Raw genomic sequence first — 17,670 nt, 5'->3', positions numbered from 1 at the left:
AACCTTTGGGTTACCAGTCTGACTCTCTAACCATTAGGCCACGACTGCCTCAGTAGGTGTTTCGTTTCCAACACGCGCTGTAAGTGGTCGACCAATCACAACTCACTGGGCCATCTGACCAATCAGAGCAGAGTAGGCTCTCGGAAAGGAGAGGTTTAGAGAGACTGAATCCTTTATCAAACCGTTTCAGACACTGTGAGAAAAAAGGTGATGCTACAATGTATAATTATTATTATTATTTTTTTTTTTTTTACCTTGGATGCATGCAAATATTGCTAATAATACTGCAAAACAAAATTAGATAAATACAGATAACATAATATGGACACTTTTAACATCTCTTCAGTTGATTCATTGGTCTATCCTCATGAATGAAGAGAAGATTTTTAATTTTAGCTTCTACATTTCTTTCCACAACAGAAATAATCTTGATTTCTGAACCACGTCACGGGCTTACAGCCAAACGGAGTAATTGCTTCTGGTCCTTTAGAACATATCTCTTGGACAATAAACCGTTTATATTTTTACGGCTTCATTCATGCATATAATATCGGCGTGGCCCTTTTCCAGCAATGTTACAACTTCTTTAACCTGTTCAATGGGTTCTGTTCACATGATGTGTTGAAGTGGTTGTTAATTGGTTGTTAAAGTGTTGAATTGACAGAACAGGCTGTATGTCAAACTGGCTGTTGATCACATATTTTATTTTTGCGAGAACTATGCCTTTTGTTCAAAAATTTATTTTTCTAAAGAAGTAGAACAATATAGATAAATACACATTTTCGGTAACACTTTAGTTTAGGGTCCAATTCTCACTATTAACTAGTTGCTTATTAGCATGCATATTACTAAGATATTGGCTGTTTATTAGTACTTATATAAAGCACATATTAATACCTTATTCTGCATGACCATATTCTACATCCCTATATCCTACCCAATACCTAAACTTAACAGCTACCTTACTAATACTATTAATAAGCAGTAATTAGGAGTTTATTAAGGCAAAAGTCGTAGTTAATAATTTGTTAATAGTGAGAATTGGACCCTAAACTAAAGTGTGACCACATTTTGTATTTATTTATTTGCAAACTAACCTTAGCGACATTGTGTACATCTTTAAGGCTGTCATTTTTCTCTTAAACGTGCCCAATTTATTCATTGCTCCCGTTGAATGAGGAGCGCTCGCCCTGACAAGATCATCTGAAGAGATTGCCATAGCAACAAGCACTCCACACTCAAGCGTTTTGTTTTGTGCTTTAGTTTCTGAGGACTCAGGCAAAAGGTAGCATTTCACAGAAATATTTCTTTTGGTGTAGAATTTACTTTGAAACAACTTTTCACAATTAATTACATTGCATTACATTGAATTTTTGAAATAGAAAGATTGAAATAGTATTTTCTTGTACTCATTTTTACAGTGATGTTGGCATATCATGTTCCTCAGGCTCCAGGGCTTCCTGAGCATCTGTTGACTACTTCGGGTGATGATGATTAAGTGAAAACTGACAAACCTGGGGAGAGCAGGAGCCGCTTTGTCTTGAGTTTCTGCTCTGTTTGGCTGTTGATGTCGTTGAGTTGTCTCCACAGCTGTTATCTTACACACCCACAGCCATTTTTCTCATTCGTGCCCCTCCTCCCATCCTCTGCTGGATCCTGTTTTACAGCTGATAGGTACATGTCCCAACAAACACCCGAGTGTGAGTGATAAATGAATACAGGCATGTTTGGATGGAACTAGTTTTCTCTTGAGTTTTACAGACCGGCTTTGTGATTTTCATCTTGTCCAAATCATAAAGTTTTTCACACGACGATGGTAAAATATACAGTACTTTTCAGGGGTCCTCCGAATATATATATATATATATATATATATATATATATATATATATATATATATATATATATATATATATATATATATATATATATATATATATATATATATACCCTTAAAGGGTTTGTTCACCCAAAAATGAAAATTCTGTCAGTAATTACTCATCCTCATGTTGTTCCAACCCCGTAAGACTTTCGTTCACAACATGAGGGTGAGTAATTACTTACAGAATTATCATTTTTGGGTGAACTAACCCTTTAACATATTTTTTTTTAATCGTTTTTGCCAACTTAAAGGTATAGCGGAGGATCTTTCCGAATTTTAGATAAGAACCGCCCTCTCCACTTTTTGAAAAAATGCACATGCGCAACACTCTACTTGCTCCCGATAGGGAACGCCTATTAAACGTGTGCGAGGTTCTCCTCGTGCACGCTCTGTTTACAAGTTGCTGTCGGCATCGCTCATACAAGATTACTTTCCAAAAGAAGATTTGCACTTTTTCTCCAAATAGCATGCCAAACTTTACCTGTCAAGTAGAAACTTCGCGACTGAGGCATCAGCGGGAAGCCCAACCTGTGTTTTCAGCGCACGCCATCGTGTGAAACAATCTCCCAAAAACACTCTGATCTTGTTTCTCTCTTCTGAGGCCTTTCTCTTCTTCTCATACAGTTCGTACAAACTTTTTCTCTTGCGACCCTCAGACATTTTCAAAGGACCCGGTGAAACGGCGAGGTTCAATGAATGGCTGAGCTCTAGCTCACCACACATAAACACCTGAAAGTGCGCATGCGCAGAAAGCGAAAACTAAGGGACGAGCACGTACGACGGCCTTACGTAAACATATCACCAGAATGATTGACACTTAGGTGGACCAATAGTTTACACTACCCACCCGGAAAAAGAAAATCCTCCGCTATACCTTTAATGTAAAAAAAAAACCTTGATAGGGCAACATACTTTTTTGTTTGTCCTATAAACATTTGTCATTTGTCCTATGAACACCACGAAAGATTAGCAATATATTAAATGTAAATTACTAGAGATTATAATCCTGTCTGAATCACTATATACAATAATGGGCATCTTATGTTAAGAGTTGTAAATCTGATGTAAATTAGAAAACTAATCCTGTCTGAAAACTTCTAGTTATTTGTCATTATATGAACACATCTTAACCTACATAAAAGAAATGCTTCACTGATACGTCAGATTTAGGCCTTGTTTTACAGACAAGGCTTAGATTAAACCAGGATTAGGCCTTAGTTAAATTAGGACATTTAAGTAGCTTTATAGTGAGCATCTTGTGACAAAACGACGGCATTGACATGTTTAAAGATATGTCAGTGCAAGTTACTTTAGTTAATACAACTTTAGTCTTTTTTTGCTAGATTTAGATTCTTTTAGCACCAACTCCTTTTCAACACACACACACATATTTCCAAGACAGCTCTTTAAATAGTTTGTGAGGGGGATGCGAGGAGGTCAAGAGAGGGGAAAGTTTTTTTTGTGTCGCTTCTGATTGTGTGAAAGCGGCTCCCGTTTACTGCAAACAAATCATAGGCCTAATCTCTAAACCTGCAACCACAGCACGACCTCAAGCAAAGAGTCAACACACATTGAGCTTACAGCACAGAGAGAAAACACTGCCTTAAACACTGTAGGCATATATTAAATCCAGTTTTATCATGTCCATTTAAACCCTGAGGTCAAGTTGACTCTGTAAACGCACTGATGTTGGACTATGAATCACCTTTTGTCCCAGATTAATCAATAATCAGACTGTTTGTTTAGGTTCAAATTTGCTGAGAGCAGTCTTTTAATCTGCTGTATTTAATGTCAACAGTCACTTTTTCTGTTTAGTGATTGTGGAAGGAGGGTACTTTCTCCATATCATCTCTAAACTATGTAAAAAAAAAAAGGTTTTCATGTGTTGAGGTGTGTGCAGGAAGTAAAATGTGGTCTGTGTTTTAACGAAGTAGGGTTTATAGCATGTTGTAAACTGGTATTGTTTTTAGTGTATGTGTGTCTCCTGTGCATGTGTGATGGGTTTCTGCCTTATCTGATAAGGCAACAGCTGCTGAGCTGGTTATAGAATGACTCACTGTTGGCTGTCTGTCATCTTTCACTCACTCACACACACACACCCTTTTAAGTCCTCAGGAGCTGTGTCATCTATTTGCCACTCATAGCCTGAGACATGCCGGAGATCAGCGTTGCCAGAGCAGACTGGAGCTGCTTGAGTTGATATTACGCTGCTTTGTGGTGTTATGGTCACTGTAACGTTTTGTGTTTTTAAATGTGTGATCTATCCTAATTGTCTGTCTTAAAAGCCATACTTTATATTTTTTTATTTTTATTATGTATTACTATTATTTTTATTATATATATTAATATAATTTAAAATATTATTATTAATATTATTAAGTTAAAATTATTATATAAAATCTAATCATTTAATGTTATTTTATTAAATTAGATTTAAAATTGTAGGCTATTTTTAAATGTATTTTAAATGTTATTTTATTTTAAATGTTATTTAATTTTTTATTTTTTAATAGAAAATGTTTTTAAAACTAAATGAATCAGCCTTGTTTTAATGGTCAAACATAAACTTTGTTTTCAAATTTTAATGGTCAGAGGTTGCTCTTTCATAGCTCTGGACACATATTTGGATATAATAAGAATAAAAATAATAACAATTCTATTTATTTATTTGAAAAATTAATCCCCTCTGCTGACATCGTACAGGAAAAATGTAATAGTCAGAGGTTGCTCTTTCATAGCTCTGGACACTTGATTTGTGATTTGGAAGATCTGGAAGATTTTAGTGGTCAGAGGATGCCTTTTCATAGAGTAATAATACAACAATACTATTTTATTTATTTATTTATTGAAAAATCAATCCTCTCTCAGCTGACACCCTTGAGGAAAATTGTAACAGTCAGATATTGTTCTTTCATAGCTCTAGATAAATAATTGAGAACTATAACTTCAGGCATTTAATTAGATAAAATTGGAAACATATGAATGTTTGAGTTCATATATATATATATATATATATATATATATATATATATATATATATATATATATATATATTCATATATATATATATATTTCTCTAAAGTAGTATAGAACTCTATTTACAAAGAGTTCACAGTGTGTTCAAGCTCACGAACAGACCCGCTACCGGACATGACTCACAGGGTGGTGAAAGTGTGCTACAGCTGAGCGGAAAACCTGGAAAAATATGAGCTCTTGAACATGCCCTAACACACACACACACACACACACACACACACACACACACACACACACGAACAAAAACACACATGGTACTTGGCAAAATTGCAAGGATACGGATACACCCACAAGGGCAGGCTGGACAAGGTTGTAACCATTCTGATACGACTTTGACGTGTATGATAGTTCGTGATTACAGTATAGATTAAAATAATATCCACAGCATATGTAGAAGAAGCAGCTGAAGCGATTAAAACCTAAACCTGTAACGTTCTTCCCACTGCCAGATATGTTCCATGACTTCAGAGATCTGGATCAGCCCTGCTCTGCTACGCCTCATTTAAGGCAAAACCTTTTAAATATAGCTCATATTGCTGCTGTGATATTTCTCAAACCCTCTGCCACCCTGTGGGGTTCTCAGTAAATTATCTTCATACTTTGAATGAACTTATGGATGCTCAGGCCTGGTTAAGCAGATTTTAGTTAAAAAAAAATCTGACAACTCTGTTGATCTCGTCATTGAAAGTCTTTAAAAAAGGGGGTTTCTTATTTTGTCAGTGAAATTTTTATGTTTATATATTTTTTTTACATTTTATAAAAGTAATTTTAAAATTACAATAGAAAGTAAATATATAAACAAATTATACATTACGTATTATTACATTACATGTAGGCCTACATATATATATGTATATAATATATATAATATTAAAAATATTTGTTTTTAATTAAATATATAATTTTTAATTATATATATATATATATATATATATATATATATATATATATATATATATATATATAGCCTATGTGCCTACTTTTAGATTTTTATATGATTTATATAAAAAAATATAAATGTGTTAATAAAAAGTAAATGTATTACACACATTTTATATATATATATATATATATATATATATATAATTTGTGTAATATTTACTTTTTATTAATACATTTATATTTTATTTTTTATATAATTTATATTTAATTTTATCAATATGTAATATATTATTAGTTATTAATCGCATCCAAAATAAAGGTTTGTGTTTACATAATATATGTGTGTACTGTGTATAATTATTTTGTATAAATACACACATATACATGTATATATTTAAAAATGTGTTTTATTTAAATATCATTTTTTTATTTATAATATAAATTATGTATAAATATACAGTATATACATGCAAATATTTATTAAATATATACATGCATATGTGTGTATGTACTGTATATATACAAAATAATTATACACAGTACACACACATACTGTATATTATGTAAACACAAACTTTTATTTTGCATGCGATTAATTGCGATGAATTGTTGCCCAACACTAATTTTTAAAGATAATATTTAATGTGTTTATATATTTCATATTGCAATATATAAAAGAAAAATTCAGTATAGTGAACAGTGGTTGAGGATACTAAGCTCAGTTTTAAGTCTCAGCAAAGTTACACAATGTCTTATCCCTGAGTATCTGATGAAGTCGGGGGCTCATGAGGATATTCTGGAAAAGGCTTCTCTTCTCTCTCAACTCTAAAAATAAAGTCACACCAGCCTGGCGACTGGGGGAGATATGGACAGATACGGAGAGTGGGGAGCACAGATTAGCCCCCCTATAAATAGGCAGAGGCCTATAAGGTTGTTTGTTCAGGCTGAAGGTTATCAAGAGCCAATACACATTAATGAGATTTTATAAAAAACTATATTTGTTCCTTACTGTTGCGTCCTTCGTTAGTGTTTCAAAAACCTGTTTTCAGGGCCTTTGGAAATGAATGGGAAGCGTGTGAAGGTCTTTGAGCTGAAAGGGGGTTGAGTTTCCAGAGGAATGTCCTGCCTATGGAAGCGATGGCCAAACCACACAGTTGGGGGTTTTGACTTCCAACCGTTAGAAAGAGCACTCCCATGCTTCCTGGATTAGAACTAGAGGAAAGAGAAGGAAATTAGTCATGGAGGGTTTTTAGTTTTTTTGGTCCAATAGTTATATACCTGAAGGGCATTTCCCCCTTTTTTCCACCAGCGGTTTATTCATAAGCCATGCTCAAGTGTTTGCAGTTTATTGGCTTTCCTTTTTATGACTTTTGCATGTCCCGATATACTGGCAGAGCAGAGATAACCTCTTGAGTTTGCTATACAAACACCTTCTAACCTAAAAAAGACTAATAATGTACACAGATAATGTTATTGGACCTTATAGTCAATATAGACAACATTTCATTTAATGTGACTGAAAATGGGGCTGTGACGGATAATGTTGTTTTTGAGGGGGTCACGTCACAATTTTTAAAGCTTTTCATTCACATTGAATTAAATATGATAGCTATTATTATTATGGCCTCAAATGCCATAAAGGCAAATTATGATATAATAATGTTATCAAACTAATTTAAGAACAAAGTATTTTGCTCTAAACAAAGTATTTTGTGAATAAATATCAAAATGTTAACACATTAGGTATTGTTGAAGTGTCAAGTAGTGTGCAAACAACTACTGGTATTTTTATTCCAAGTGTGTATCTTTCTTGTTCTTAACAGGACTATGACTCAGAGACACAACCCAAACACCACACTCATGCCCTGTCCAATGAAAATCATTCACAGTATGTGTAATGTGTGTAAAATGTGTCTGTGTGATGGGTGTGGGATACAGTCTGGTTCATTTAGTTACGGTAGAATGTTCCCTGAAATTAATTTTCTACCACACACACACACACACACACACACACACACACACACACACACACACACACACACACACACACACACACACACACACACACACACACACACACACACACACACACACACACACACAGTACATCTTTTATTACACCATCACACACACAGTACATCTTTTATTACACCATCTATGCATAGTATACACAGTGTATATGTGTGTGTATATATATATATATATATATATATATAATAATTCATATATATATATATATATATAAAAAATACATTATTATATATTAATTCATGAGTGAATATTAATTGTCATATTTTATAAACGCACATATATAATTTTGTATATATATGTGTGTGTATAATTGTACAACTAATAAAAAAAAATCAAATTTAGTTTACAAATTATTATTAATTTATAAATGTATTATAATGATACGTATAATATAATTAAATATTAATATACATTATTAATTTATATGATTAGAATTTACATTTAGACCTGAGTTAACATTCTGAGTTAACTGATCAAAGTTTTGTCCTTTTAAACATATTTCTAGTCTTCCTCCCTTCTCTTTTCAATGTTCACCTCTCTGTTATCCCTCTCTCATGTTTACTCACTCCATCAGCTGCGTCAAGGGGAAAGATTGCATCAGTTCTAACGGATGAAGTCAATATTCTCCAAAGAGAGGTCAAGAGCGAGGGATGAAGAAATAACGGCGTAATAAAACATAGTCTCAGTCAAGTGATTCCACAGCTTGTCTTTATATTGGTGTTGTCTTTCATAGTCCATCTCCTTCACCTTGAGAAAAGTGAGAAAGGAGCTCAAACTCACATATCACATGTCTGCTTTTCTTCTGTTCTCTGTCACGGTCATTATTCTTTTCACTGAGGAATCTGTATTCCGGTAATGGGACAGTAATTGTCAGAATGGCTTGTTTAATATGGGGTATCACTGTTACTTTTGAGGCATGATGGGCTATGAAAGACTAAGTATAGCACTGTTCTGGTTTCAGCGTTAACATTTAGACTCAGTTCCCCCACCGCTAAAATCCTACCTAAAAGAATCAGGGAAAGCTGATCTCACAGCCTTGCAAAATGCATGAATTCCTCTCATCCCTTCGAGCCCCTTGGACTTGTGGGTGGAGTGAGGGCAGACATAGTGATGTTGTGATTAATCGCTGCCACTAAAATTTTGATTATTTTCAGTCACGCTGGATTTTTCCAGTGCGGGTGAACGGCAGGCGGCTTGGCTGCCATGTTTACCTGAGGCTTTGATTCAGTCGTCTCTGAAACACCCATGGGATGATTGTTGAATATTAACTGTGAAACAAGGTTTCATGGACTTACTTTTCTAGTGACTTGCAGTTATTTTTTGACATTGGCATCAAAGAGATTAGCAGAGATGATCAGGCATTTTCAGAATGTAGTTATTTGCTAAATACTGCCATTAGCTGGTCTTGGAGCAACCAAGATGTCAGTGTAATTGAATGATAGGTGTGCAGGGCAGGTCAGGTCGAGGCTTGAGTCAGCACTCGCTAGTTCAGAGGTGATTTGCCAGAAGAAGCAACATAATTAGGTCAGAATGTTTGTTAGTCCCTTTGAAACACCTTCCAGTGGTTTGTTCCCATTGGTAAACACATAGCCACGTACAAACATCCTCCTAACCCGCTGTTCTGAATGCCAAGGTTTCTCTCAGGGATGAAAACAAGCTGTGGAAATGTACAGGTCCATAACCTAATCACACAGACATACATTATTAATATTATTATATATTTTTGTCTCTTTGGTCAGAAAACGTGTGGTTGTGTAGGATGTGCAATGTGTCCATTTTACAAGACTAGGGTCTTCCCCTTGAAGTGAGAGGGGAATTCCAAATATCACTGCTGAAGTTACTAATAACACCTCTCTTAAAAGACAGTCTGAGCCACGTAGGGTTATGTATAGCAATTTTGTATATGAATTTCAAGTCTATGTTATGTTGTGGTTCAGAGGAAGGGGTTAAAACCTCCAACCAGCGCTTTTTTCACATGCTCTGTTTATTTCTAGAGTTGTGACGTAATGAACCCACTCCTCCGCGCATACGTCACCTCGTGTAAGCGCGGTGATTGGCTGGTTGTTGTTGCTGTTGTTGCTGGTGGTGGAGGGGGCATTACATAAGCGCTGCTCGCTTTCATTTCTGTCTACTCTTCTGGAGGACCGTGACCGAGGAGGGTGGTGCCCACCTCTATGTGTTTATTCGGACAAAACAACCCCAGTCGAAGCACTGTACCGTCCTGGAACACGTAGCACTCTCCGAGTTTTTCCTTCATCGACAAATAAATGCTCAGCATAGGCATCAGAGAACTAAAACACTCGAAAAACAAGGATCATTTTGCAAACGGAAACAAAAGCGCATTGGCCATACAGCGCACGGAGCCTCTCAATGCATACCCTCTGTGCCCGAGGAACGATGAAGCCAGAAATAAACGCCGCCGTCGGGTTTCTGTCGAGATTCCTGCGGATTAAAGGACATGTGAACGACAGACAGCTCCAGACATTCAACCAGACCCTACAGGACATCCTGGCAGGTAAGTATCTTTCTCTACACACGGATATGAACTTCATTATATCCACGTTCTATTCATGCGTCGTTTGTTTGTGAAAGATGTGGAAAACATCGATCTCTTTGTTTATCAGTTAATTTATGTGCTTTGGCCACATAGGCGGAAGCGCGCGGACGCTTTGCGCACAGGCGAAACCCTCGACACAAACAGAGACCCAAAGAAAGACATAAAAGGACAAAAGATAGACATGTTTATAAACGTGTGTGTGTATAGAGAGGAAATCGTAATTAATAGCTCAGTTTATCGACGGACTATTTGTGTAGTTCATAAAATGGATGCATTGGGTTCTTTGGACATCATATGGCAAGCCATTTATTCCATTAAACTAATAGGTATGTTTTTGTTAAAATTACGTGGCCTATTTTTAATTACTAGAACACAATCAAATAGTGAATCGTATCTCACTAGTAAGTACTTAAATATTGGCTAGTATGCCTTTCATTTATTAGTAACCATTCCAGTAGTGAGTAATATCTATTAACTCAGTATTATTTATTTGTTACATATTAGTACCTATTTGAATGCTATAGTCACTAGCCTTAGTCACTATAAAGTGATTATTCGGTTGTTATTGGTAACAAACTGTAGATTTGTGCCATTAAATTTTATGGAGAATCTTTGCTAGTTAACTTAATTAGTGAGATTGAGGAAAAAGTACTAATTAATATCGGATTACTGGGTAGTAATTCAAAATATCTATAAAATTAGATACTAGTTAGTTTTAAGGAATAAATGTTAAAATGGCTTGCCATATGTTGTTGGCAGTAAATTACGTAATGCACAGCAAGACTGGAGATATGAAATGTAGGGTTAATGTTTCATCTCTTTTGCACACTGATAATAGTGTGCATAACACACACTGTGCCAGTGTTTCGTTAATAAACATTTAAGTACAAGTTGAATAGCCAATTTCGTCTGTTTTGTGTTCAACTGGAAATGTTTGTAGATGGAAAGTTTTAACTACATTACAATTCTTTACAATTTACGTTAGTTTTCCTAACAAATATTTGATCAAATAAAAGAAAAAAGGTGTAAAGACAGAAGTAGAATAACAATTAATTATTATTGTTTAGTGTTAGCTATAAAAAATAATATCTGTTCTTTTAACGTTGTTGTCCTTTCCCCATTTTGTTTTACCATCCATCTTTTTCCTGTTTTTTTTTTTAACGGAACAGGATTTTGTTCAACCCTTTATTCCGACTCATGAGACAAAAACAATACTATAGAATAAAAATGTGGTTTGCAATTGAAATAGCAATCAAGCATAAAATTTACCAACATGGCACCACTATAATCGTAATAGAAGTTATTTTAGGTTATACACAAATACACGTGTTTGCAGTCAGATGTGGAACTAAATGTTTAAAGTAAGCTGTGTATTTATATGAATATTTTTTATTTAGTATTATAACATTCTTTATATAACATTCTTTATTATAACATCACTTGTTTTGGGAAAAGGCAGACACTAAATACTCAACTGAGGTAAACAACTGATGTTTTGGCCCCAGTCAGACAAAATGGCCGTCGATGGAGGAAGCGAGGCTAGTGTGGGGGGTTAGGGGGCTAGTTGCACATCACATATTACTGTTGCAGATGACTTCATAATGTTTAGATTTTCTCTTTCCTTCCCTTCTCGGCTGCCTCAACCCAGCATATGTCCACACAATGGAACAAAGACTCCTCATAATCCCCATAGGGTAGAAAAAGTGGGTTAGTTCCTTCTCCACACAGTTAAAATGTGTGTGTATAAGAAAGGATTGCCAGATTGAAAAAAAAACAAAACAGGTGTTGTGTAAGATGTATCTGAAAATCTGTCTCTGCTTCCTGTTCGCTAATCACATCACTAAATACACGTTCGTCACGGCTTTGTCCTAATTCCCAACCTTACAGCAAGCCTTGTTTCACAAACAAAACTCCCTAATACAGCCACCACACGGTCCAAAGGTTATCTTGATGTTGACGAGCAACGTTTTCACGTCGTTAAACATTTTGTACGTGTAGTACGAGCATTGTTGCAGTTTGGGTTCCATCCAGAGTTGTGGGTGGGTTGATTTGCATTGATCATTGTGTACAGGGCTTTTAGGAGAATGGGAAGGCACGTCACAGACGGTACACAGGCGTCATTATCTAGCCCAAGTCTACAGGTGGCCTGCGGGGGCCTGGCTTATTTAAGAGCCGCACAAAGAGGCTTTGAGACCCATCCCTCCGTCTTCTGTTCTCCACCTGTCACCCAATACACCGAGCCAGAAGGGAAAGAAAATGCGATTGCGAAAAGTCTTTTTCTTTTTTGAAAAACAAGTCCTTTATCTAGGTTGTGACTGAACATTAGAAGTCACGAGTTTATGTTTAGCCTCACTTCTGAACATACTCGCACGTATTATGAATTAGCTCAAAAGAAATGGACAGAAACGTCATCTACTAGTAAATAGCAAAGCTGATCCATTTGAAACCGTGATGTTTGATGAAATCAGGTTGTTTAAATGGGACACTTTGTCTTTAAGAGGAGGGTCCCTCCCCCTCCTGCTGCTCTTTGCTCTCCTTGTGTTTGAAGACTTTGTAACTTACAGGCCAAAAGGGGATTGAGCAATCAAATGGCCCTCTCTCTCTCCGTCACGTAGGCTTTTAGTTTTAACACATGGTTAATGGTTGTTTTTCTGTGTTCTACCAACAATCATTTCACACTGTGAAGAACATCCTTTCTAGAGTCACGCCATCTTTTTGCTGCTACATTCGCTGCCTAACAAGGCCAAATTATCATATTGCAGAATGCGTGTTTTTTAATACAGCGTTCGTTCGACTTATTATGGGTAGGGATAAGTATTATTCCAGAATAACCAAGTTGATTTTCTTTTTGTTTCTAAATATAAGCATTTGTAAGTCCTTTTCCTTTTAATATTTGTTTTGTTGTTGTTGCTAGAATAACACATGCATTAAAACTAAGTTTATGAAGGACTCTGAAACTTAATAATTTTTTATTATTGAAAATGTTGGAATTGAAAGATTTCAAACTATAAAAGAAAATTCTGGAACTTAGTAAAGTGTACAAAACAAAAAACTAACCGTTAAACATTGTCTTAATGTCTACTAAGCTTAGGGATGCACAATATATTGGGACTATAATAGGTTTTCGGGCCAATATTAGTAATATTACCTGAATATTATTGGCTGATAATTGATATTTAAAAATGCATGTTCATTTCCACCTAAAATTAAATGCAGCACTTGCTTAAAATTAATAGTGTTCTTTAATAACACTTGCATTACACAACTTTTTACTTTTTAATAGAAAATCTAAAAAATAAATATCTTTCATGCACATTATAATTTAGCCTACATTTATAACACAAAAACAATTGGTATCAAATTATCGGCCAGGGTTTTGATATGCTACCCCAAATGAATTGAATGAATAATGTGTGAATATTATTAAGAAGAATATTCTTCAATAATACTCATAATTTAATAAGCAGAATTTATAGCAGACCTTAAAATAAATATCTTTCATATACATCATAATTAATATTTATAATTTACGACTACTTATTTTAATAGATTGACTTACTTAATAATGCCCATGACTTAACGGCTATAGTTTTAATGTCTGTACAGTTTACAGTTGAATAAATAATTAGCAAGTTCCACAGAACAAATCTTACACAACATTTCACTTACACAACAAGTGAATTCATTTTATGTTCATTGCTTTGTTTACCATTGCTTTTTATTTATTAGTTTATAGATGGACGATTACATAACCACTCCCTCTGTCTCTCTCCTACAGAGCAATACAAACACCACTGGTTCCCAGATCGTCCCAACAAGGGTTCTGGTTATCGCTGCATACGTATCAACCACAAGATGGACCCTCTGGTGGGACAGGCCGGTCAGCGCATTGGCCTGACCATCCAGCAACTCTACCTGCTGCTTCCTAGTGAGCTCACATTGTGGGTCGACCCATTTGAGGTGTCCTACCGCATCGGAGAGGACGGCTCAATCTGCGTGCTCTACGAGTCCCTCCCAATTACCAACGGAAACCCCAGCGTCACCACTGGAAACGGCCACCCCTCCTCCTCTGTCGCCCAGGTATCCCCCATGGTGGACAGTCGCATCAGCTGCAAGGAGGAACTAATGGTTTTGGGTCGCACCAGCCCCGCTAAACCCTACATGATGACTGTGTCCAGCTAAACGGTTCACAGAAATCATTTTTAAGAAATAAAAAAGAGAGAAAGGAGAAGAAGAAAAAAAAAACAGGATGTGTCCTATCGTCCAGGTGATGGAAACCTCGTAGGTTTAATTTTCACTCGTTTGGTTGTCTGTTCTGTTATTGTGTTGGATCTACCAGAGGCTCGACCCTGGGGCAGCTAATGAAGACCTGAAACATCGCCCGGCCCCCCCTGCTCACAGAGGGGGCTTTTTCTGCTATCGTCTGTCGATGTTGACTTTGCACTTTCGCTTTCACGGTTTATGTTATCGCATAAACACAAACTCCCTCTAAAATGTTTAGGAATTGCACTCAGAATCCAATTTCATCATCTCTCCGTTTGCCGTCGAGCTGAAGCCCAGACCTTCGGGAAGCCGTGCCAGACCTGAGTAGCCGCTACGAGCCTCTTTTTTTTTTCTTTTTCTAAAAACCTCACTTTTTTGGACCACAAAGCGGTACTTTTGTCTCTTTTCTCAGTGTCTGGCACACAACCGGAGCTCCTTTTGGGCTTCAGGTCGACGTGAACCCGTTTCAAACCGCCTCCATCCTGTACACTGCCGCGATGGAATACCTGTGTCATACTGTTTCCCACTCTGGCCGTCAATGGCACTGTGATGCAAAGGTTCTCATGCTTGTAGCTTTTTCTAGGGGCTCCCTCCTGGATGAATGTAATTTCTAACAAAAAAGAGAAAAAAAAACTCAAGAAAAATCCAACAATGACAAAACATTTGATTTATTTAAGCCCCTTGTCATACCAAAATGAAAGATGTAGCAAAGGTTTTTTTTTATTTTTTATTTTTTTATAAACCTTGGAGCAGATGTGGTCTTTACTTTCTGCCTGGTTTAGAAAGGACGTTGAATGCACTTTGACATTTTAGACTGTGTGGGATGACGATTCGATTTGACCCAGCTGCATTCCATCGCGCACCTCGTCATTCAGTTGTCGTAAATCGCTTTCTCTGCTTGCGCTCTGCACAGGGCGTCGTGGTTGCAATATTTTCAAAGCTGAGGGAGACATTTCAATCCCAGGTTGTTCTCTCTAGCCAATTTTATCCTTTCGATTGACTGATTCAGGCTGTTCGAGATTAGTTGTCAATCACTAGGACTTCATTTACGGCCAGTACATGGCCAACAAGAAAGGGCGTCGAAAAACGGACCAATGTTCCCATCTCCTCGCAGAATCACAGGGCCAGTGGTGCTCGGTTGTTACTGAGGGTGTCCCGACGCACTTTCCAAACAGGCGTCACCGGTCTCAGTCTTAACTAGGAGTGCGCGGTCAAAACATATCACCTCCCTCTGTCGGCTGGGCGAAGGAGGGGGTAGGACCCTCACATCAGGGCAGCTACAATCCTCTCCGGCCCCCTTCTCGCAGCCTGGTGGAGAGTTTTTATGCCAGCACACACACACATACACACACCAAGCGCACTCCAAACCCCACTGAGCCTTACGTACAGGGCCGAGTCGGGACGGGAAGAGATGCTAATACGGGATGCTCCTGGTCTCTGGCTGATTCTGTTTACATTGGTGTAAGTTGGTGGAAATAAGCGGGTTGCAGGCTTTGCGTGCGTTTATGTGTGCGACAAACTGCTCTTGCCTTAGCCGTTAAACTGCCGAGACAGGGTGCTGATGATCAGTCCTATGTGTGCTAATACTTTTGACCCTCGAGGACCATGGGTAACGCCGGGTTGTCGATGCACTGCCGTCCCTTTCTGTCTCGTTTTGGTCCAGACATCATTATAGACGGGTGGAAAGTCTGTTTTTAAATCAAATTGACATTTTAAGCATGGGTCGAACCCTGATATTCGGACGCAATTCGCCATCCCACCCCTCTGAATGCTTTGAAATCTGACACGCGGCCCCCTTCGCCTGATGGTTTTACCTTTGAAGCTTTTTAACCACGTTCTGGTGATCTCAACCAAATTGGAACAGACAATTTAAGTGTTTTTTAGATCTGCAGCTTTTAAACTACTACAAGCTACTTTCCCCCTCCCCCACCTCCACTGAAACAACATCAGCAAACTGTTTCTATTCTCCGTTTCAGTTCGGTAAATGTTTGCACACAAGTTTTAAGTATCGTTGTGAGTCTGAACTCTAGTATACTCGGAGGCAAGAGCACATGAAATGCACTAATAGGTTAAACATTGAAGTTATGTGACTTTGAGACCTAAGCGTCTCGATTGGAATGTATTGCCAAGCTCAGGCCACAGACATTCATTGAAACCCTTATGGATGTTAAGATGTGAAAAACAGAAGGGAATGATTCGGTTGGGAATTTTGTTGGTCATTTCAGAAGTGATTTGCGTTATTGCCACTTTCGCATCTGAGGTGGTTCCATATTTGTAGAATGTATTGTTATTGTACAACATATGGTAGACTAAGTACATAACCATACATATGGGAAGTGCCAATAATTGATATTTTGCTGTGTGTAGACGTGTTCCTTTTTGTATTTCATATTTTAACATGAATTCCTCTTTCATAAGCGAAGCCATTTGTGTTAGGAGTGTTGGAGAGGACCAAAGTTGTTTTGGTAATATATAAATCAGTTTCCATGCTCTGTGCTGATAGACTTTCCGTGTTTGTTTTTTTCCCCTCTTTTCTTTTCTTTCTTTTTTTTTTAAATTAAAACAAAAAAGAAAAAATTCTGAGCAACCCAAGATAAAGCTGTCTGTATCTTGTGATTTTTTTCCCGTCTGTACATCTCTTGTGTTCATTATTTTCCTCATTCTTGGGTATGTTGTGATGAACTGCTGTAAATTTGTACAGTTCATGTAAATTGATTGTGCGGAAGTTGTACAGATTTCTATATTTTGGAAGAAAAGTTTTTTTCTCTGTAATAAAAGATTTCCTATCTTGGCAATGTTTTCCCGTGGATGTGGTCTTATTATTTATCAAAACACTCTTAACATATGCTTTCATATTTCATTTGGTAATTCTTTGTCTTCTTGGATGAAATTTAGTATAACAGCATGGGATGGGAAAGTTTTGTATCACAGACCAGAGTATGCTTATATACGCCGCTCCAGTTCGGCCATTTTAGACATATGCCAGACGTTATTAGTAACCAGGCCCTGATTGAGACAA

At 36.8% G+C, this 17,670-nt stretch overlaps 1 protein-coding gene across 1 annotated transcript; it reads left to right on the top strand.

Moving 5' to 3' along the window:
- Window positions 1-9,959: 9,959 nt before the first annotated feature.
- On the top strand, window positions 9,960-17,450 carry btg1 (B-cell translocation gene 1, anti-proliferative). The gene is made up of 2 exons (XM_081363564.1): window positions 9,960-10,346; window positions 14,167-17,450. The coding sequence occupies exons 1-2, from the start codon at window positions 10,202-10,204 to the stop codon at window positions 14,568-14,570; spliced, it is 549 nt and encodes a 182-aa protein (XP_081219690.1). The 5' UTR covers window positions 9,960-10,201; the 3' UTR covers window positions 14,571-17,450.
- The last annotated feature ends 220 nt before the right edge of the window (window positions 17,451-17,670 follow it).

Source organism: Scardinius erythrophthalmus (genome assembly GCF_964197995.2).
Source record: "Scardinius erythrophthalmus genome assembly, chromosome: 4".
NCBI classification, from domain to species: Eukaryota; Metazoa; Chordata; class Actinopteri; order Cypriniformes; family Leuciscidae; genus Scardinius; species Scardinius erythrophthalmus.
The sequence above is the reverse complement of the archived record's forward strand: the minus strand, read 5'-3'. Positions and strand labels throughout refer to the sequence as shown.